Source organism: Acanthochromis polyacanthus, chromosome 2 (genome assembly GCF_021347895.1).
Source record: "Acanthochromis polyacanthus isolate Apoly-LR-REF ecotype Palm Island chromosome 2, KAUST_Apoly_ChrSc, whole genome shotgun sequence".
NCBI classification, from domain to species: Eukaryota; Metazoa; Chordata; class Actinopteri; family Pomacentridae; genus Acanthochromis; species Acanthochromis polyacanthus.
Genome location: NC_067114.1, coordinates 16527238 through 16549684, shown reverse-complemented (window position 1 = coordinate 16549684; position 22447 = coordinate 16527238). Strand labels below are relative to the sequence as shown.

General features: G+C 38.5%; 2 protein-coding genes across 2 annotated transcripts; one reads left to right on the top strand and one right to left on the bottom strand.

The window, feature by feature from the left end:
- The first annotated feature begins 465 nt into the window (after window positions 1–465).
- On the top strand, window positions 466–12315 carry adpgk2 (ADP-dependent glucokinase 2). The gene is made up of 7 exons (XM_022193565.2): window positions 466–709; window positions 2150–2309; window positions 4438–4628; window positions 4749–4845; window positions 4957–5093; window positions 6492–6628; window positions 7183–12315. The coding sequence occupies exons 1-7, from the start codon at window positions 514–516 to the stop codon at window positions 7738–7740; spliced, it is 1476 nt and encodes a 491-aa protein (XP_022049257.1). The 5' UTR covers window positions 466–513; the 3' UTR covers window positions 7741–12315.
- Window positions 11078–21560, bottom strand: efcab2 (EF-hand calcium binding domain 2). The gene is made up of 7 exons (XM_022193566.2): window positions 20860–21560; window positions 20588–20672; window positions 13006–13078; window positions 12612–12688; window positions 11751–11793; window positions 11444–11510; window positions 11078–11340 (listed from the first exon to the last, which is right to left on the bottom strand). The coding sequence occupies exons 1-7, from the start codon at window positions 20936–20938 to the stop codon at window positions 11222–11224; spliced, it is 543 nt and encodes a 180-aa protein (XP_022049258.2). The 5' UTR covers window positions 20939–21560; the 3' UTR covers window positions 11078–11221.
- Between the last annotated feature and the right edge of the window lie 887 nt (window positions 21561–22447).

The window sequence follows — 22447 nt, the reverse complement described above, 5'->3', positions numbered from 1 at the left end:
AACATGGTTCAAGACCTAAAAGTTACCATATTATCTGTAATGTGTGTGAACTGGTAATGGAAAACAAGGCTACTACGCACAAATGTTCCCCTCAAAGGTTTAACTATGTAAAAAGATCAGGGTAAGCTCTTGAACATTTGCCTTTTCCGCCTTGTTGTCAGCAAAAACAAACACCGACACCGCCCCTCCCCTTCATAGTAGGCTAAGGATTGCTCTTTTTGTGCACCGGCGTCTGTCTGCTCATTTTCCCACCTGGACAATGGTGTCGCATAAAACCGAAATCTGTGAGAAAAAAACATGAAGTTACGACTATGGTTGATTAGTATGTGTTTACAGACATTGAATGACAATCGAAGTGGTTTTGAATTAATCGATGAAATCCTGGATACTGTTTCGTACCCGCCCCGTTAAGGTACAACCGGTTTACTCCGGTTATTGAAACAAACGCACGACGGAGCGCAGGGCTCTTCAGTGTGGAGCGGCTGAAAGTGCTAGTTCATTACTGTGCGAGCGATGGAGGGGGGAGGAACCGTGTCGTGGATGAAATATGGCTCTTTTGTGTCCTTACTTGTGGTTCTGTTGGCGCTCTGGTTCCGGTCACCCCAGAATGCAGAACTGGACGACCGGCTGGATACCGTCCTGTCCTCGCTGCTCCGGGCGGAGCGGAAAGTCGGGATGAATAACGTCGCCAGACCGAAAGTGGCCATTGGTAAGTGTGAGCTAGCTAATGTTAGCCAGCCGAGGCTGTTTTAGGGGCTGGTGGAGATTCTGGGTTAATAATCGATTAGGTCTGATACGAATGGCATCCAGAATAGCTGCAACTAAAGAAGTCAGCTGCTCCAGACTAATAACAACCACAATGCCTTCATTTATTGCTCTTATAAGCTAGCAAAACTGCAAAAATAGAAGTTAACTGTTAACTCTGGATATTATAAATGGAATTGACTGATGTTGATGTTGCTGTGTTAACCTAAGCAAACTTATATTGGTCTAATGAAAATTATTTTAAAAAATCAAAAATATACTGAGAAAATTCTACGTAGTGAACTGACTATAACGTTAGCTGTACAGTCGAGTTCCAGCAGATGACAATAAAAAAGCAAGCAGATGTGAGCGAATGTGGTATTTTGAAGTAGATGAAGGGGAAGCAGCTGGACACAGACTCATCATGGCTGTCATGTCTGTGGGGCCCCTCAGTCCAGACCTGCTGTGTTTGAACTGCAGGGGGCCAAACATGGTACATGGAAATACAGGCAAGATGGGATCAATATTTGCACAGTACATGTGACCAAATACCCAAGACTGTAGTCAATGTGTGACATGCAGGAAAAATAAATCTGAAATCTTGTCTTTTGCACCATGACACAAACACACTAAATAAGTCACGTTATCTGTTCAACCTTTACCCAGTCCAACAGCAGGCTCAGCCACGCTGTCCCACCTGCATGTTGCAAGCATTGCTAATTATCTAGTAGTGGAAGTGTTATCATGTGTTGTTATTTGGTGGTTCATGTGCTTAAAAACTCTACCACCCTGACAAATTCTGACTTGCTGACATTCTGCAAAAAGCGCCATGAAAATGCACCACTCATAGCAACCACATCATGACAACAATTTTAAACAGGACTTTTTATTTACGGCAGAAATAAATCTCTAATAGCTGTGCGAAGCAACTGTAGACAGAGCAGAGTGAGTCAAATATCCAAACTTAACTAAAATGTGAGATCAGCTGACACTTTTTGACTTTTGGCGCATGTTGGCATGCTTCCTGCATAGATACGTCATTGGTTATGTTACCCAGCCTGTCGGCATTTGTTCTGACTTGACGGGAAATGTGTGTAGCTTTGAGCTATGTATCGATGAGATACGTGTTCAGTCCAGCAGCAGAAAATGCGAAAACATCCAAGGTGGCAGACAAATGTTGCAGTATACTAAACCTTCTTTGCTTTATTTGTGCTGTTCAATTTACTACAGTGTCTAAAAGAAAATATCAGTGTGGTTCTGTATCTTCTCACTGCCTCCTTTTTTAAAGACATGTCTTTGTCTTTTTTGGCCTCATATTTTCTTATACCTGTTACAGGTGTCTTTTTTGCATAATAACCGTTCTTTGGTTTTCTCTCTCTCTCGGCCACTTTCCTCTAACTCACAGGTTTTGGAGGTTGTGTTGACCTGATCGTAGACGGCGTGTCGCTGCTGAATAAGATAGGCCTCCTTCCCACAGACCAGCCCCTGCATCATGACTACTTAGAAAATGCTGAGCAGCTGGCGCAGAGCTTTGCCTACTTCTTTGCACCGGGAGCCGCTGCAGAGTAAGTGATATGTGTGTGAAGAGCGGCTTGTTTAGACACTGTGATCTAGTTCAGGAAGAGAATCCTACATGTAGAGGACTCTAATGGAAACACATGTCCACATAACTCAGTGCTTTTGCAAATATTTGAACGTTTACATCTTCTCGTTGATTGGATTCAGCCTAGTTTTCCTATTAATCTGTAATGTGGGACGTGTCTGCTGTGTGTTGGTTGAGATCAGTCAAGTACAAATTGAAAAAATAATTTCTCTCGCATGTTTGATGTACACACAACAAATGCACGCAACTACACACTTAATCTAATTCTTTCCTGTTCTTATGTCTCTGTTAATGCATTTAAAACCATTTCTCCTACTCAGTGCATGTCTATATTTGTTGCTGATGGTATTTCCCACGTAGTTAGTTAAAAGACATTTCAAGAGTTTGGTATGTATGCAGCTGAACTTATCTCCTGTCTGTCCTCCGTCACTGTTCAATGCTTCTGTTAACCTTTGTTCGTTGTCTGGAACAAACAGCGAAAGGCAACAAGCCTTCAAATTCATCAGGGGCAGAAAAGGCAAGAGAGGATGAACAAGAAAGTCCTGTGTTAGACAGATAGGCAAGACCTTTATCAGTATTTACGCTTATTTGTCTTGCCCTTTATAGCTTGTTTTTTGCAGAATTTGAGATTGTTCATACTTGATGTTAAACGTATTTAGGTAATGTTTGAGATCATAATTCAGAATTATCTAAACAAAAACAAAGAAGCAGTAAAAATATGAGAAAGAATAGAGGAGATGATGGAATATGTCTACGAGAACCAGATTGGGCAGCTTACGTTTTATTAAATAATACTTTAGTTTTACTCGTTAGCTTTGCTTCTGCTTTGTGTTTTTTTAGTCCACATTTTTTGAGATACTGATAATGAGGTGAGCTAGAAAAAACCTTATTCTACACGTTGCTACTGTTTGGCTAACCAGACTAACCTCATAAAATAGCACTTGTGCTGCTTTTGCCACATTGTGTTACTCTAGGTTTGCTTTAGGTTGCATGACCACTTGGTGTCTTCATCCACACAACACTTATGTTAGTCTTTTTTTCTTTGTAATGACTCCACCTTCAGTAATCAAAGTAACAGGATAATGAAGCCAGAAATAATTCAGGCTTCATCAGAAGAATACCAGTTTGAACTGGATATGCAGGAATCTCAAAACAAGTTTTGTGCTATGTAGCCTTAATGTTTAAAGCACAAAGTTTACAGTGTTGTTTTTTGTCAACTCTGCTTCCAGACCATATTTCTGCTGCTTCCTCGTCTGACTACCTCTCCCCTGTTTTTGTTTTGGTTTTTTTTTATTTATAGCTATAGTGTATATATGTTTCTTATTTTTATTTCATTATTGTTTCCCAATTTATTTCCTTCAAATTCTCTTATCTCAGCTTTCCGTGGAGCTTTGTGCCGTAAAACAAGTCTGTGTTGTTACTTGAAGATAAACTGTCACAGTAGTAGCAGTTGGGGCGTTTTTCAGGTGCAGACTTTGTTTTGAAAATTAATTCAAAACGTGATTTGAATGCTTCGTTTCACTGTAATTTCAGTACCACACATGGCATACAGAGCAGCTCAACAGGGCTCTCTCTTACAGTCACAGTGTTTAAGGTGGGGCAAGGCGAGCCCTGTTTTGTAGTGCACATGTCAAACACAGTGGCATTTCTAAGCTGGAGTGCAGGACATTTGTGTGTACTTTAGCATCAGTGCCATTGAAGCCCCAGTCAAACAGGCTGACGCAATGCTCACTAAGCTCAAAAGTTGCAGGTAAATCTGTGTGCTTTGCAGTAAAAGAAAGTTTTCAAAGCAGTAGCAATACGTTTTCTGTCCGCCAGCAGGGATAAACCTAGGAACCATCCAAGAAAGTTTCTGATGCTCCAGATAAAAGGAAACTTGGCATTTGGAGAAAGTGAAGTATGTTTTATGCATCAGCAGTGTTTGTGTAATTCCTGTCACCAGAGTTCCACACTGCAGGTTTAAAATCACAGAAAATGCATTAAAGAATGAGACTACAGTAAGACTGAAAAGTAGAGTGTTGGAACTGCTTTTGAATTCAGATCTTTCTTTTGTAACATTATTTCATCATTTCCTTTTCTTCGTCTTGCAGGCGTTTTATGCTAAATGACACCTTATTCACTGAGCTGGTCGAGGGGGCCCGTGACTTACCTGGAAACAGATGGTCAGTAGGCGGCAACGCTCCAGTGATGGCTGGTCGCATGGCAACCGAGGGTTGTGATGTGTTGCTGGGGGGAAGTTTCAGCCCTGATTTTACTGACGTCCTGTCCGAGCACATTACAGGTAAACCCACGCAAACGCAAACACCGTCAGCGGTTTCAAGAATCTGTTCATTTTTACTTTAAAATAAAATCGTTTCATTTCCACCGACATTAATTCCACCTCACCTGCCTGTCTGTCCAGTGGCAGGTCATGTAGTAGAAGAGCCCGACATTCATCTGATCCTGGAGTATCCGACTGGTGCAAACTGGGGCCACTACACCTCACGTAGAGCCAACAGGTATGTATTTGTAAGCTGTACTGTGTTGAAACATCATACAGTTTCAAGAATGTTGTACTCTGTGCTTGTGCTTAGGAGGCATTTGAGGCTAACTTTGACTTGTGTTTGTAGATATATTATCCACAGTGATGACCATAACCCCTACCTGTCCTCCATGGAGGAGTTTGCTGCAAAGCTGGAAAACTTCAGACCAGATCTGCTGGTGGTCGGTGGTCTGCAAATGATGGACAACTTCCCCTTTCAGTCAGGTAAAGAAAATCTAGCGGCAGTCTTTATCTGTTGCTGACGTGGCCTATCCACTGTTGGTGTCATGAGTGAAATGGGACAGTGCTGAGCATTCAACCCAGCTAGGAACTGCTGAGACATCATATGAAGGTGATATTGTGTAAACTGAGCTTTATTGCAGGTGTTTAGTTAATTAACTTATAATACATTAACCCTCCTGTTGTCTTCATTTACAGGCACCAAGAAATATTGTTTCCTTGTCTGAAAAAAATCCAAAACTTCAGCAAAAAAAAACCCCAATTTTCTGAAAATTTGCAAAACCTTAAGGAAGAAAATTCCAATAATTCCTTAAAAGTTTATTTAAAAATTTCCCCCAAATTTGGCAAGAACATTCTTGTAAAAATCTTCCAAAAAAATCCTAAAAGTATCTGAAGTGATTACATATATATCAGTAAAATTTCTGATATTTTCTTTAAGAACATTCACAAAAAATCTACCAAAATCCAGCGAAACATTTATTTTTTTCCCACCAAAAATGTTCAAAAATTTACCAAAAATGTTGGAAATGTGGACACCAGAAGTTTCACTGTGAAAATCTATTTTTTTTCTCCACATTTTCAAACTTTGCAATGGGTCCATTTTGACCCGCAGGACAACACGGCGGTTAAATGAGCTCTATTCAAAGTTATTATAAAAGGTCAAATTTGGCCTTAAAGCACTTAGATTACTCTGTGATACTTTGAGGATTAAACTATGAGTTTCCTGCAGATAAAAAAATGAGTTTAAGATTCAGATTGAAGACTAGGATTGCACTCATATGATTCTGTATCTTTGCTGATTGTATTTACATTGTCTGTTATCTTAACAGTTTTATGGTGACAACATGCTAAGATAGTTAAGCTGACACACTGCATTAGTGGTGTGCAGGTAATGGAGATGGAGTGTAAATAGAGACATCTGGTCATGACTTGTTATTTAATCAACACTCAGCTGTTGAATTTGGCTTGGCCTCGGCTACATTTAAAATATTAATGAAGGCTGTTGATGAGGACAGAAGCTCAAAGAAAGAGGAAAAGATAGGCCGGTATCACACAGTATCACAGGCAGAACATAACTAACTTCCCACTGTGAGCCAGACTGTTTGTGCAGCAGATCAGCTGTGTTTTATTTAATGTGACAGTCCCTTTGTTACTGCGATTTTCTTCTTCCTCATCTCTCATGTCTATCTGTCCCTACTCTTCAATTGCCTTTCCCTTCATTAATATCCTTGCACCTCTAATATCTTTCCTGCTAAGCCTTGTTTATTTAATCTCCACCCTTTACTCACTCCACATTTTCTTTTTTCTTTGTTTCCTTCACTCCTGATGGCCTTTAGTCTAAACCTCCTCCCTAATCTTTGATCTTCTCCTTTCATCACTCAGGTGAGCGAGACGCTCTCCTCTCACGCCTGGCAGACCTGTTGTCCTCCTCGTCTCCTCAGATTGGCGTCCATTTTGAGATGGCCAGTTTTGTAGAAGAGAGTATAATGGAAGACCTTCTTCACTATGTCATTCCCCATGTATGTAGGAAAGAACAATTAAATGAGTCCACACATACATATTTGTACTTACTACTCAGATGAGGGTGAATAGCCAAACACGGATGTAGAAATACTAAATGATCAGCCAAGAATGAAAATAAGGTGAGGTCCAATCCAAAGGTACAGGTAATACAAGGTAGTTTGAAATTAGATTTGTGTAGGTAAATTTGTTGAATACATTTATAAACAAAACAGTCTGAGTAGGAAATGTATTTGCATAATTTGATCTGAGCATGCTGATGTAAAAACATTAACAAAGGACTTCCCCTTTTTCTTGCATTCAATTTCTAATTTAACAAGACTGTTGAAATGTTCTAATTGCATCAATAATGATTATTGATAGATAATAAATATTGCCGTGCTTTTATAGTGACTTTATTCCACTCAGTTCAGCAAAAATACCGATGTTAGTCAGTGATGTGAACCAACACACCATCATTCACTGCTTCAGTACAGTTGGTTTTGTTTTTAAAGATAAATTTCAGTTCATTGCAGTTTAGAGATTCATCCTACTTGTGTTTTTGTTTTTCCAGGCGGACTCATTAGGGATGAATGAACAGGAACTTCCCAACCTGCTCAGCCTACTCAAAGGCTCCAACATCACAGTGTTGTCAGACCCAAACCCTCGTGTAGCCACCGTCCTCGACCAGATGAGGGAGGTCTATCGCATTTTGAACCAGCGCTCCAAGGAGGGCAGTAAAGAAAGTCACACGGACAGGGCTAAGAGTAAGCCGCTGACCCGACTGCACGTCCACACGCTGGCCTTCCAGGCCATGATTGTGACTCGTGGCTCCCAGTGGAAGAATACAATGTCAGCCACTGCCAAAGCCTCGCTCACAGCAAACCGCCACGTCTGTGGCTCGAATGACATCGATCCCAGTAAGGCGAGGCTCATCATGGACGACTCTTTCTCTGTAAGCCGGCGAGAGGGAAGCCAGCGTATCCCTCTGCAGGAGACCAGGCCCGTCAGCTGCTGGCATGAGGACGACTATGAGATCTGTGTGGCACCAGTTCTGGTGTGCACTGATGTTTACCAAACTGCAGGTGGAGGAGACAACATCTCAGCTGCTGGTCTGGTGCTGCAGATCTAGTGAAGGACAGTCAGTGGTCTGTGTGTGTGTAGTGCTAACTAGATGTTGGCAAACATTGTGACTCTGGAAACTTGATCTCAGTGTGATGCACACTAGCGTCAGGTACCAACGCAGGTATCAGGCTAATGCTATCACCTTTGCAGCTATTGGCCCAGGTGGACAACAAGAACAATGGATCTCATGAGAGTCACATGATGGAGTGCAGTGGTTTCTAATCAGGTCAGGATACCACATTTTGAACATGCATAAACTCAGTTTATATTTTTTTTAAGAAGATACAGTGAAAAGCCAGTAACTTCTAAAGCGACTGTTTTGCTAGTTGACTCAAGTCTGTGCTAAATAGATTTAGATCGAGTTAGGTGTGTTTGTGTTTACATTGGGTGGGGACACGGTCACTGATTTAATCCCTCTTGCTTTCACATTGTGTACATTTAATATTTACCACTGACACTGTCAAAGCCCCTTTGTATCCAGTTAATTTGATTTTTAGAGCCAAAACATACAGCAAACACCATCCTGCTGTGTGTCCCAGGTAGACTCAACAGAACCAACAAACCACTGCAGTCCATCATCTGACTCTATGGATTTTTATGGCGGCTTTTCTCTATTTCTCCAAGGCCTTACAAGGCTTGACCTTTACTCAGGATGAGATAAGGAGGGATGAGGTTTGGGTGAAGTCAAACATACTCCAGGTTGTTTTTATAGCGCTACATTGGGTAGCCTGTGTCATGGCGAGCTTTAAAATAAGTTCTCTTTGTATCAGTTAAACCTGGGACTCCGCTATGCAGCAAAAAGATTCAGAACCGCTGGATCTGCTGTTTCTTGGCAGCACATTCATTAGATGTTGTCACCTACTTGAAATCTGCGTTTCCAAGCCTTTGACCTCACTTGCCTTTGAGCAGACCAACCTTATGCTGAAAATGTGCCACATCTGAACCATTGTAATGAGAGACTGTCCTGCCTCTTTCCTCTCCTATCTCATTCTTTAAGTCTAGGAAACCTTTACAGCAGAGAGCTCCTGTTCTTCCCAGTACATGTGAAAAGTGTGCGTAGTGGTTTGGGTGTGTTTGTGTTTGGATTGTCATTCCTCTGTGGTTCAGTTGCAGTGCAATTATGCAAGATTTATGTTAAAGAGACTGCTGGTGGTAGCTGGATATGATGTCAAACTTTTCCTCTCTACCTCCGTTTCTCTTTGTTTTCCTTCTCTTTTTTCCATCTCCCATCTCTCTTCTCTGTTCCTTCATTATAATTCTGTCATATTTGTTCTTCTCTTTGTCTTGTCTAATTTATGGCTCTTTAAGGACCAAATAACCAGTGTGGACTGCCCAGACAGTGTAGCTCCAGAGAGAATGAGTCTCACATTCTCGTATGATGTGGCTAAATTCAGTGGAACAAAACGATGTCATCTTTATTATTTTAGCAGGACATTGTAATACTTACTTGAAGCCATGATATGTTAGTTGCCATGAAAGCCTTTAGTCTGTGGAGCAGTGGACCACTCACAAATGATATTTTCCATGTTTACTTTGTCTCACTTGGCTACAAGAATGATCCAACATGGTGTGTTGGTGCCTTGTCTCACTTTTCACACCCACACTGATGTTGTTTCCATTTTTAAAATTGATGACATTGAGGTGATCTGGAGGAGAAAGTAGGGCTCTGTCTCTACATGACCATCATCACACCTTTTAGGGTTGAGATCACTTCCATTCAGCACTATTTACTAATGCAACTGGACTAACTGGGAATGATGCCAACTCTTCTTCTTTCCTCCCTATGTACAAGTCAAACATTCCATCACAGACCAGGTTAAGTTATTTTCTCCTTTCAGAATTACATGTTTCAGCATGTGTTTAAGTGGACTACTGTCCTTAGATTTCTAAAAAGAAAGAGCAAAGCCCATTTTTACTAAAAAACATTTTCAATTTGTTACAAAGTATGAGGTCAAGAGAAAAAGGAATGTAAAGGTGGAAGAAATCCCTTTAAATCTTTTCTCTGTATCAGGACTGTACTGATCTGATGCTGTCTGGTGAAAGCTGAAGGTAAATGAGCCTTATTCTGTTTTTACTTTTGTGTTTAGTGAAAAGAGATGGTTTAATACAGACTTTTTCTATCACTAGAATTATGGGTTTTTTTCTGATGTCATTGTGGTGAACAGTGATCAGGAGTAACGGGTTATGTTTTTACTGTGAACTGAAATCATAGCATGTCTTCATGCTCATAAAGAACTGCTTGTGTTTGCCACCACTGTGCTTATCTGCTCTCAAGATAAGTCACATCACCCACGTCCCAACGTTGTGTTTAGCTGTTTTCATGCATGTTGACTATTCAATGCAGAATCACCTGAGATAAAATGCTATGCTGATTACGCAACCATTGCTTGGTTTTATTTTGTATTATAATTGGGATCATTAAGATGGTTCATGGTCATTTTGGCTGCAATGCAAATACTTCAGACAAAGCGGCGTTTAGTTATTTTTCTTGATATTCAGTGAACTGCAGTCTGGTGATGTAGATACCGATGACAAATACCATGCAGTGTCACGTCACAGCTTCTTTGTCACAGCATAATTCACCATAATGAGGGTTGTTTCTTTTCTTCCCACCGCAAACATTTAGTACATTTCATTTCATCTGGTATTATATACGTCATATAGGTAATGTTCCTGGTCTTTATCCTGTTACTAGTCTTTATTCCATTTCTCTTTTGATCATATCTCTCAGGTTTTGCTGCTTGACGAGGCTTTCATAAAACCTAAATTTTATTACTGCCACATGGCATCTTTGTGCTATAAAACAAGCCTTTAAAATCCCACATACTCTGAGTCCACTGCAGAGATTGTAAGGAGCCTGGGTTATTTCAGGAACCAGCGTGTTGCCTCTATTTTGGGCCCACATTCTGGGTTTGGGGAAGCAACAAGCTCTCCCTCTTAAATACAGCTTTTCCCTCTCAAAAACATGAGCACATTTCACTACCTCCAGATTAGCTCAGAAAGCATTTTATCAATGCACACCAGCAGTCTGGATTAATAGTAATTAATTCCATTCAAATGCAAGATTACAGCCAATGTTGTTTAAATTAGCGAGTAAATCAGATGGTTACCTGCTGTCTGAATGAGTTCACATTTGCAAAAAGTGGATTAATAGTTTATATTGTACATGTACTCTGTAATTTCAATGATTCTGGAAAAATAGACATGTAGTACCAAAAGAATGGGCTTACAAATGATGTGGTCAGAAACTGGTGCTTCTTCACTACTATGTTTTCTAAAATCTGCCCTCATTAAAAAAAAAAGATCTGAATTAAGGGAGGATTCTGGAAGCACAAAGCCAGAGCTGACTGACAAAATGTACATGTATTTATTAAACCATTGCACAAATACTAGTCTGTTATAAAAACATACAGATATGAACACCAAACACACACAAACTGTGTGTATGCAATATTTCTCCACAGTTCTGCTGACACTCTGTGTTCTGCCTACATGTCAGGGTCAATGGCCAGCTGACTGATGAGGTCTTTGTAATAGACAACGTTCCTCTCATGGTCAGCAAGCGCTGTCAGCATCTCATCCATCTCCTCCTGAGTGAAGGGCTCTCCTGGATTAAAGACAACCATTAACAACACAGCGGAGGTTTAAAGAAAGACGAGGTCAGACATAAAATACATCTGTGGGACAGTCTCCTTTAAAGAAAGCTTTACCTTCCTGTGTCATATACTTTGTCAGCTCCTCAGGCTCCAGATATCCTTTATTGTCTTTGTCCAGAACCTGGAAACACAGCATTAGTGTCTTTTTGCCTTAACAAATACATTTAACCAACACTGTGATGTTAGCATCACTATGCTGACAGTATCGCAGAGGCTGCTTCATTTAGGTGCTGTGTCGCTGCTTGTCCAGAGGAGTCAGATCTGCAGTTACCAGATAAAACTCTCAGACTCTTTAAGTGACCTGTTAGCAGCTCATAAACTGCGACACTGAACAACATGAGGAAACGGCAGCTGTTCTCACCTCAAAGGCCTGAAGAAGAAGGTCCTTAGGGATGGGAGGGAACCTGACAGACAGATGAAAGCTCAAATTATTTTACACCAGTCACACAGCAGAATATGGTGGAATTAACAAAGACTTTATCAGCAATTTCTAAGCCTGATTTCCTCCTCAGACTGTACTATTTTACTATGAGGTTCTGAGGTGTTCCCTGGTTTTATGTGATTTTGAAAAATTGGAGAAAACATAAGGACAAAACTCTTTATTATCGAGAATAAATGAAGATCTCTTTTAGCAGCCTTTAACACAGAAAAGCACTCAGAAAGTGCTACAGAGTATTTTTTTTTTATATAAGTCAGACATTTAGTATATTCCAGGTGGTGAACTGCCTGAAAGATTAATGACCAAAAACAGATCATATTGTCATTACTTTGACACATCTGTTCTGGAAATACTGCAGTAAATACCTTATTAGACAGCATTTTAAAAAATGTACAACTGCCTAAAAATGTGCACCAAGGACGGTTCGAATGCTGCCTCTGTAACATCCAGTGGAATGATAAGATGTACAATAAATCCTTTGCTTGCTTCTTTGCGTGGTGACTTCACTTATATATACAATCAATCAATCAAAATTTAGTTGTAGAGCACTTTACAACAACAAAAACAAGACCAAAGTGCTTTCCAACAGCATAATAAAACAATACAATTTAGATTACTATAAAACCACAGAATACATAAAACCAAAAAAACATAAAACCAAAATGCAGCACAGATAAATCGGTACTATTTCTATGAGGCATTTTGGGATGACATGAAAATGAAAAAAGAAATGTGACTGGCTTTGGTCATGAGGATACACTGGAGATAAGAGCGTAATCTTACTTGTGCTCCAACAGCACTTTGGTCATGGCTGGGAGGAAACTGTCCAAATGGATATATCCTGAGTGGTCCTCTTCCACCTGGATGAACAGGACAAAGCTTCTGGGTCTGAATTCCTGACCAGGCTCTGAATTTCCCAACAATCCTGATGCTTCTACTGTAAAAAACACTTTTCTCTGTACATTACCTCTTTTGGGTAAATGCCATACTGACTATACTGTAATTAACTATAATTTTAAAGTATTCACTTGAAGGTATAATAAATGCTATAATAGCTAAAATATATAACACCTTGTTTTTAATAATTGCACATCTGAGAAAGTCTCTGGTGATTTATCTGACTGGCTGATTTATTCATCCAAGATAAAACCAAATCATGAGTAGACAGTGCTCTGACCTCTGCTATGAAGTCATGTAGGTCTGCCTGAGAGGGGAAGCAACCCAGAGAGTAGATAATGGTGCCAATCTCCCTAGAAAACACACACAACATTCATTTGAAGATTTTAAAAAGGTAGCTTCAGTTGAAATCATGACTTCATGTTAGACTCACTACTGACTGATCTCATCACTTTATGTAGCTCTACCACAGGAGTGTCAAACTCGTCTTGGTTCAGGGGTCACAGTCATCCCAATTTGATCTGAAGTGGGTCGCACCAGTAAAATCATAACCTAGCATAACTAGAAAAGCACTCAGAGAGCGCAGTACTCCGCCAAGGCTGCTCAGTTGACGTATAATTTCCGACGAATGAAGTCTTGAATAAAAAAATGACCTTGTGCTGAGCATAGGCATGTGTTATGCATGTGCACATTATGTATGGATACCGAATTGCGTGTAAATTACTCTTATAAAGGTCTGTTGATCAGTTCATCACTTTTGGCAAGCTTTGTTTTGCTAGTGTTAAAATAACCATTCCCTCCATGCTTTTATTTTGAAAATGTATTTTTAATGTTACAGGCTTTTATTTTGTCACCATTCCAGTCACAAAAGAAGTGTTTATCTAAAAAGAGGTTTCTTGACATGACGAAGACGCTGCCTACCGAAAAGTCCGAAAATTCCAGTAAAGACGAAAGAAAACAGTTCCACGGTCATATTTTGGACAACATTCTAAACTAAGACTTTTTTTATACATTTTGGACGACATACTAAATTATGACGTTGTTGTCATGTTTTGGATGACATACTAAGCTATACCGTTTTTGTCACATTTTGGACAACATGTGAAACTATGATGTTTTAGTCATGTTTTGGACAACATACTAAACTATGATGTTTTCGTCATATTTTGGACAACATACTAAACTATGATGTTTTTGTCATATTTTGGACGACATTCTAAACTATGACATTTTTGTCATGTTTTGGACGACATACTAAACTATAACGTTTTTTTCATGTTTTGGACGACATACTAAACTATGACGTTTTAGTCATGTTTTGGACCACATACGAAACCATGACGTTTTTGTCATGTTTTGGATGACATACTAAACTCTCACGTTTTTGTTACATTTTGGACAACATGCTAAACTATGATGTTTTTGTCATATTTTGAACAACATACTAAACTATGTCGTTTCAAAGACATTTTGGATGACATACGAAACTACGACATTTTTTCCACATTTAGGACGACATACTTAACTGTGACGTTTTAGTCATCTTTTGGACAATATAATAAACTATGACGTCTTTCACACATTTTGGACGACATACTAAACTATGACGTTTTTGTCATATTTTGCACGATATACGAAATCATGACGTTTTTGTCATATTTTGCACGATATACGAAACCATGACGTTTTTGTCATGTTTTCGATGACATTTTAAACTATGACGTTTTTGTCATGTTTTGGACGACATACTAAACTATGACGTTTTCGTTACATTTTGGACAACATGCTAAACTATGATGTTTTAGTCATGTTTTGGACCACATACTAAACTATGATGTTTTTGTCATATTTTGGACGAAATACTAAACTGTGACGTTTTTGTCATATTTTGGACGACATACTAAACTATAACGTTTTTGTTACATTTTGGACAACATCCATCCATCCTCTATACACCGCTTTATCCTCATTAGGGTCGCGGGGGGTGCTGGAGCCTATCCCAGCTGACTTGAGCGAAGGCAGGGGACACCCTGGACAGGTCGCTGGTCTGTCACAGGGCTACATATACAGACAAACAAGCACACTCACATTCACACCTACAGGCAATTTAGAGTAACCAATGAACCTCAGCATATTTTTGGACTGTGGGAGGAAGCCGGAGTACCCCGGAGAAAACTTTTGGACAACATGCTAAACTATAACATTTTTGTCATGTTTTGGACCACATATGAAACCATGACATTTTTGTCATGTTTTGGATGACATACTAATCTCTAACGTTTTTGTTACATTTTGGACAACATGCTAAACTACGGCGTTGTTGTCATGTTTTGGACGACATACTAAACTATGACGTTTTTGTCATATTTTGAACAACGTGCTAAACTATGACGTTTTAGTCATGTTTTGGACAACATACTAAACTATGTCGTTTCAAAGACATTTTGGACAACATCCAAAACTACGACATTTTTTCCACATTTTGGACGACATACTAAACTATGATGTTTTTGTCATATTTTGCACGATATACGAAACCATGACGTTTTGTCATGTTTTGGATGACATTCTAAACTATGACGTTTTAGTGATGTTTTGGACGACATACTAAACTATGATGTTTTCATCATATTTTGGACAACATACTAAACTGTGATGTTTTTTTCATATTTTGGACCACGTATGAAACCATGATGTTTTTGTCATATTTTGGATGACATACTAAACTATAACGTTTTTGTTACATTTTGGACAACATGCTCAACTATAACGTTTTTGTCATATTTTGGACGACATACTAAACTATAACGTTTTTGTTACATTTTGGACAACATACTAAACTATGACGTTTTAGACATATTTTGGATGACATACTAAACTGTGACGTTTTTGTCATATTTTGGACAATATACTAAACTCTAATGTTTCAATGACATTTTGGTCAACATACGAAACTATGACGTTTTTGTCATATTTTGGACGACATACTAAGCTTTGACATTTTTGTCATGTTTTGGACCACATATGAAACCATGACATTTTTGTCATATTTTGGATGACATACTAAACTCTGTCATTTTTGTTATATTAGACGACATACTAAACTCTGCCATTTTTGTCATATTTTGGACCACATATGAAACCATGACATTTTTTCCATGTTTTGGATGACATATTAAACTCTGCCATTGTTGTCATATGTTGGACCACATACTAAACTACGACGTTTTTGTCATATTTTGGACCACATACTAAATCATGACGTTTTGGTCATGTTTTGAATGACATACTAAACTCTGCCATTTTTGTTATATTAGACGACATACTAAACTATGACGTTTTTGTCATATTTTGGAGGACATACTAAACTATGACGTTTTTGTCATGTTTTGGACCACATATGAAACCATGACGTTTTTGTCATGTCTTGGATGACATACTAATCTCTAACGTTTTTGTTACATTTTGGACAACATGCTAAACTACGGCGTTGTTGTCATGTTTTGGACGACATACTAAACTATGACGTTTTTGTCATATTTTGAACAACGTGCTAAACTATGACGTTTTAGTCATGTTTTGGACAACATACTAAATTATGTCGTTTCAAAGACATTTTGGACAACATCCAAAACTACGACATTTTTTCCACATTTTGGACGACATACTAAACTATGATGTTTTTGTCATATTTTGCACGATATACGAAACCATGACGTTTTTGTCATGTTTTGGATGACATTCTAAACTATGACGTTTTAGTGATGTTTTGGACGACATACTAAACTATGATGTTTTCATCATATTTTGGACAACATACTAAACTGTGATGTTTTTTTCATATTTTGGACCACATATGAAACCATGATGGTTTTGTCATATTTTGGATGACATACTAAACTATAACGTTTTTGTTACATTTTGGACAACATGCTCAACTATAACGTTTTTGTCATATTTTGGACAATATACTAAACTCTAATGTTTCAATGACATTTTGGTCAACATACGAAACTATGACGTTTTTGTCATATTTTGGACGACATACTAAGCTTTGACATTTTTGTCATGTTTTGGACCACATATGAAACCATGACATTTTTGTCATATTTTGGATGACATACTAAACTCTGTCATTTTTGTTATATTAGACGACATACTAAACTCTGCCATTTTTGTCATATTTTGGACCACATATGAAACCATGACATTTTTTCCATATTTTGGATGACATATTAAACTCTGCCATTGTTGTCATATGTTGGACCACATACTAAACTACGACGTTTTTGTCATATTTTGGACCACATACTAAATCATGACGTTTTGGTCATGTTTTGAATGACATACTAAACTCTGCCATTTTTGTTATATTAGACGACATACTAAACTATGACGTTTTTGTCATATTTTGGAGGACATACTAAACTATGATGTTTTTGTCATATTTTGGATGACATACTTAACTATGATGTTTTTTTCATATTTTGGACGACATATACAGACAGTCAATAGAAACTTTGAGGTAGAAATGTACGCAGAATTCTACTTGTAGGGGGGTTGTAATTATTCATTGTGGATTTACGGATGATCTAGTGCCCTGGTAGTTGAGATAATGATGAGTTGCAATTTTGTCATGATTCATTGCATATGGGTTTGTCACTTTGCAAAAGTGAACCAAATACACACCAAGGAATACTCAGTGAGTATCTGCACAATTTGAGAATGGGTTTTGAAGGCCTATATAAAGGCCCCAAAAAGGCCACCATTGTTAGTCCAGTGAACAGCATCATGCCGCGTCTATCACATGAACAGCGTCTCCGGGCACTGGATATGGTGGAGGCCGGTTTGAGCTACAGTGATGTAGCCAGGCGTATGGGCTGTTCCCAACCCACAATCAGAAGCCTGGTCCAAAGCATGCGCCGACGGATTGCTGCCTGCATTGAAGCAAATGGAGGCCATACTCGGTATTGACTGTTGTGACTTTGTGTTTGGCAGGTGCCATTTTCTTTTGTGAAATTCTTTATTTTGAAATCATTCTTGAAACTTTAGATTTTTGTTTCTGTATGCCAATATGCTAAACAAATGATTCATATGAAGAAAATCCAGTTTTGGGCTTCAAAATAAAAATTCTGTTGAAAAATATGGTCTCAAAGTTTTTAATGACTGTCAGTGTACAAAACTATGATGTTATTGTTCCTTGTATGATTTCCAACTGATAAATCACGGACAATTTGTAGTAGGATTGCAATCATGTGATCGTCAGCGGGTAACTGAGTGTTCATGTCATGGTTACAGCGACGCCGTGCCGGCAGCTATATCTCACAATGGGAAATCCTTAACAAATCCTTGGATCCAGATTATAAGCCGCATCAATGCCAAAATCTGATCACTTGGTCCTTGTGTCATTTCTGACCTTCCCTGAAAATTTCATCCAAATCGGTTGGTCTGTTTTTGAGCAATGTTTCACACAGACAGATTCACAGATTCACAGACAAACGTATGCCGATCGTCACATAACTCCACCGTGTTGGTGGAGTTATAATTATCATAATAACCTATAAATAACAACTCCAATTTTTTTTTTACCTTTGTTTTAGTGCAAAAAAGTGCAATTCTGAAAATGTTCTTGTGTCAGGAGTTAATTTTTTGCAAAACATCACGAACAACTGAAATTTCTTAAGAAAAATAAGTTCAATTTCAAAATATTATGCCTCAGTTAATCATTTACAAATTACAACCTACAGATCACAGAGTGTCTACAAAGGAACAACACATTTAGTCTCAGGTATCTGGAACTGAACAATATAATATTTTACTTTATGATCAAAGCGACAACAAAAGACAAAAAAACAACAAAAGCAAATATTCCTAAACCAAGACACAAAGCAACAACAAATGGAGAAACAACACAAGTGAGACCAAAAAAAGACACAAACTGACAAAAACAATACATAAAACAATGAATAAAGCAAAACACAAAATGACAAAAATAAGACAAAATCACAAGCGAGACAAAAAGGAAACACAAAACGACAAAAACAAGACACATACGGCAAAAATATGACACGAATGACAAAAGTCAGACAAAAAAAAACATCAAAACAACTAAAACAAGACAAAATACTACAAAAACAAGGCACAAAACAACAACAAAAACTACGAGCAATCTGGTATTTTACTTAATGATCATGGTCTCACAAATTTACAATTTGCAGTTAATCTCTGTAATTTTTACACTTCGTAAAGTCGTCCCACGGGTCAGATTGGACCTTCTGGCGGCCAGTTTTGGCCGCGAGCCACATGTTTGACACCCCTGTTCTACCAGATCCCACTAACCAGTAAACGGCATTGTCTTCTTTCGGTGTCCAACCACCAACTTTCTCACTTGTCACTACCAGTCTGAGCTGCTTTCTTACCTCATTCACTGATGGAAAAGGTTGGATTAGCTCAAGTAGTGACAAGCAGGATTCAGTTTACGCTCCACCAAACAACTGTATTTTAAAAACTATGCATTAATTTTGTTCACTTGATGTATTTCAAGCTCAGTTTAAAAGACAAAGTGTCCTCAGTGGTGAGAGATTCTGTCTCAGAAGTCCACAGATGGAAAGATACTAGAGTAGATCCCTGAACCAACTGTGTTTAGATTTGTCAGGATCTGTTCTAAAAACACAAGTTAATACACTGATCTGCACTCAGGTGAAGTCTAACAAAGGCTAGAGCCTGCACACAAGTCTTGATTAAACAGTTGATCAGGAATGCATTCCGTTTAGAGCATTGCATTTAATATGTCTATAATGAGGCTGTACTACATTTAAATATTTTACAGGAATGTTAATAAAGTGTTCTATCACAATAGTTCTGTTGATTTTACATACAAGCAATAGAGTTGGCTTGTATCATATGATGCACTTCCACAGATGTTTTCTAGGTGTTGTGTGGCTGATCAGAGGTCCTCATGTTGGAGTTGTACAAAGCTCTGATGACAGTTTTGAGGTCTCCAACAACACTGAGTGTAACTTGTCCAGCATACCAAATATCAACTCTACAAGGTAGACTCTTCAAGTATTAAGGCTTCTCTGCTGTAGAATCAGTTGTCAGTTTGGGTTCAACACACAGACACCCTCTTTACTTCAAAGATCTATCTTTAAACTTTCCTTTGTGTTGAAGCTTAGAGCTGGCTCAGGTGACCATTGACCACCCCGAGTTATGTTGCTAAAGGCTATGATGCACTGAGCACCTCTCTACTCTCTTTTCTCTCTTCATACTTCCATATGGCAACGTTGCCGTTAACCCTGTGTCTTCTCTCTCCTATAGTTTGTGTATCTCTGGCTGCAAAGCTACACATTTCTGATCTGTGGTTCTTGGCCTCACCCAAGTATAATGTTTGTCTGTATCCTGTGTATCATGTCTGTTCTCCCTGAGCCCCGTTCATCCAGAGGTTTCTTCCTGTTAAAGGGAAGGTTTTAATTCCCACTGTCACCAAACAGACCTCAAAGGGCATCTTTGCATAAAGTTGTTGGGTTTCTCTTTGCAATATAATTCTGTAATGATATCTCCTTTCTAAAGTATAGTGCATTAAGGTGACTTATGTTGGCATTATATAAATAAAACTGAACTGAATAAAACTATAAACAAAGAGACCACAAAGACCTGAAAAAATGCTTTCTTTGGTGTTATTTTAAAGATAACGAGCACAGAACATATTTATCTGGAGTATTTCAAATTTTAAAAAGTGCATGAGTACATTACTAGTAATATTTATGTATTTTTACTCTGGCAGAATTTTGAATGGAGGGCTTTTTCACCAATGTTTTTACTCTGTATTAGTCCGACTTATACTTTCACCTTTACTTACTCACCTGACGTCCACTGTGTTGTTGGCTGCATTGTCAAACGTCTCAAAAGCAGCTTTGATCCTCTTTTGGACTTCTGACAGTTTAGTCTCTGACAGACAGCAGAGCTAACAGTTAGCTAAAGTGTTGGTGCAGCTTTAACAGAAATTACTTTCAACACCGAAACATAATTTTGAAGGAAAAATTAGTAACACTAAAAATGCTCTTATGTTGTTGTCTAAACATGAGAAATGTTAAACCAGCAGACATACGGATCTAAACAGCTAACTAGTACGAACCTGCGCTCTGGTTGTTGCTCTCCGCCATATTGTTGTCACGTCGCCTAGCAACCACCGGTGTTTTGTCAGTGTGGTTCATCACCAAAAACCTTCACTGTCTCAGTTCACAATATCTGTACATGTAAATTTTTGCCTATTTTATTTACAGTACAGCGTCTTTGTGTGTTGTGTCTTTTAAATTTAATTTGCTTAATTTTAATTCTAACAACTTGAAGCATAAGATTGACTGAACTGGGACAAAAAAGAGGACAAAGAAATGCTTGCTTCATTTTTTTCAACTGTATAAATGCAAATGATTAAAAAACAAAGTCAACAAAATGTTTCAATAAATAGGAAACCTTTTCATACTGTAAATACATTTCAAGTTTGCAGATAGAATTTTACATCATATTACCTTTAATGCTGTTTTAACATGGCCTTTTAACCTTAATTATAAAGATGAACATTTTAAGTCTGTGGTCACAAGCCTGCTGGTTAAAGACTACAACTCATTAAGCATTCATTTGATTTAATAAACTATTGCTGGAGTGTTACTAAGGTGAGCAAATTGTGAGAGATGACAACATTTCTGTCTATGCCTCATACACACGTGGACAAAATTGTTGGTACCCCTCAGTTAAAGAAGGAAAAACCCACAATTCTCACTGAAATCACTTGAAACTCACAAAAGTAACAATAAATAAAAATTTATTGAAAATTAAATAATCAAAGACAGCCATTACTTTTGAATTGTTGATTAACATAATTATTTAAAAAAACAAACTAATGAAACAGGCCTGGACAAAAATGATGGTACCTCTATAAAAGATTGAAAACTATTTGACCAGAGTGACATGATTAACTCAGGTGTGTCATTTAATTGACATCACAGGTGTTTCCAAACTCATAATCAGTCAGTCTGCCTATTTAAAGGGAGACAAGTAGTCACCCTGCTGTTTGGTGAAAAGGTGTGTACCACACTGAACATGGACAACAGAAAGCGAAGGAGAGAATTGTCCCAGGACATCCGAAAAAAAATTATAGACAAACATCTTAAAGGTAAAGGCTATAAGACCATCTCTAAACAGCTTGAAGTTCCTGTGACAACAGTGGCTCATATTATTCAGAAGTTCAAGACCCACGGGACAGTAGCCAACCTCCCTGGACGTGGCCGCAAGAGGAAAATTGATGACAAATTGAAGAGACGGATCGTTGGAATTGTATCCAAAGAGCCCAGAGCAACCTCCAAAGAAATTAAAGGTGAACTCCAAGGCCAAGGTACATCAGTGTCAGATCGCACCATTCGTCGTTGTTTGAGCCAAAGTGGACTTCATGGGAGACGACCAAGGAGGACACCACTGCTGAAAAAAACTCATAAAAAAGTGAGACTGGAATTTGCAAAAATGCATGTTGACAAGCCACAAAGCTTCTGGGAGAATGTCCTTTGGACAGATGAGACCAAACTGGAGCTTTTTGGTAAGGCACATCAACTCTATGTTCATAGACTCAAAAACCAAGCATACGAAGAAAAGAACACTGTCCCTACGGTGAAACATGGAGGAGGCTCAGTAATGTTTTGGGGCTGCTTTGCTGCATCTGGCACAGGGTG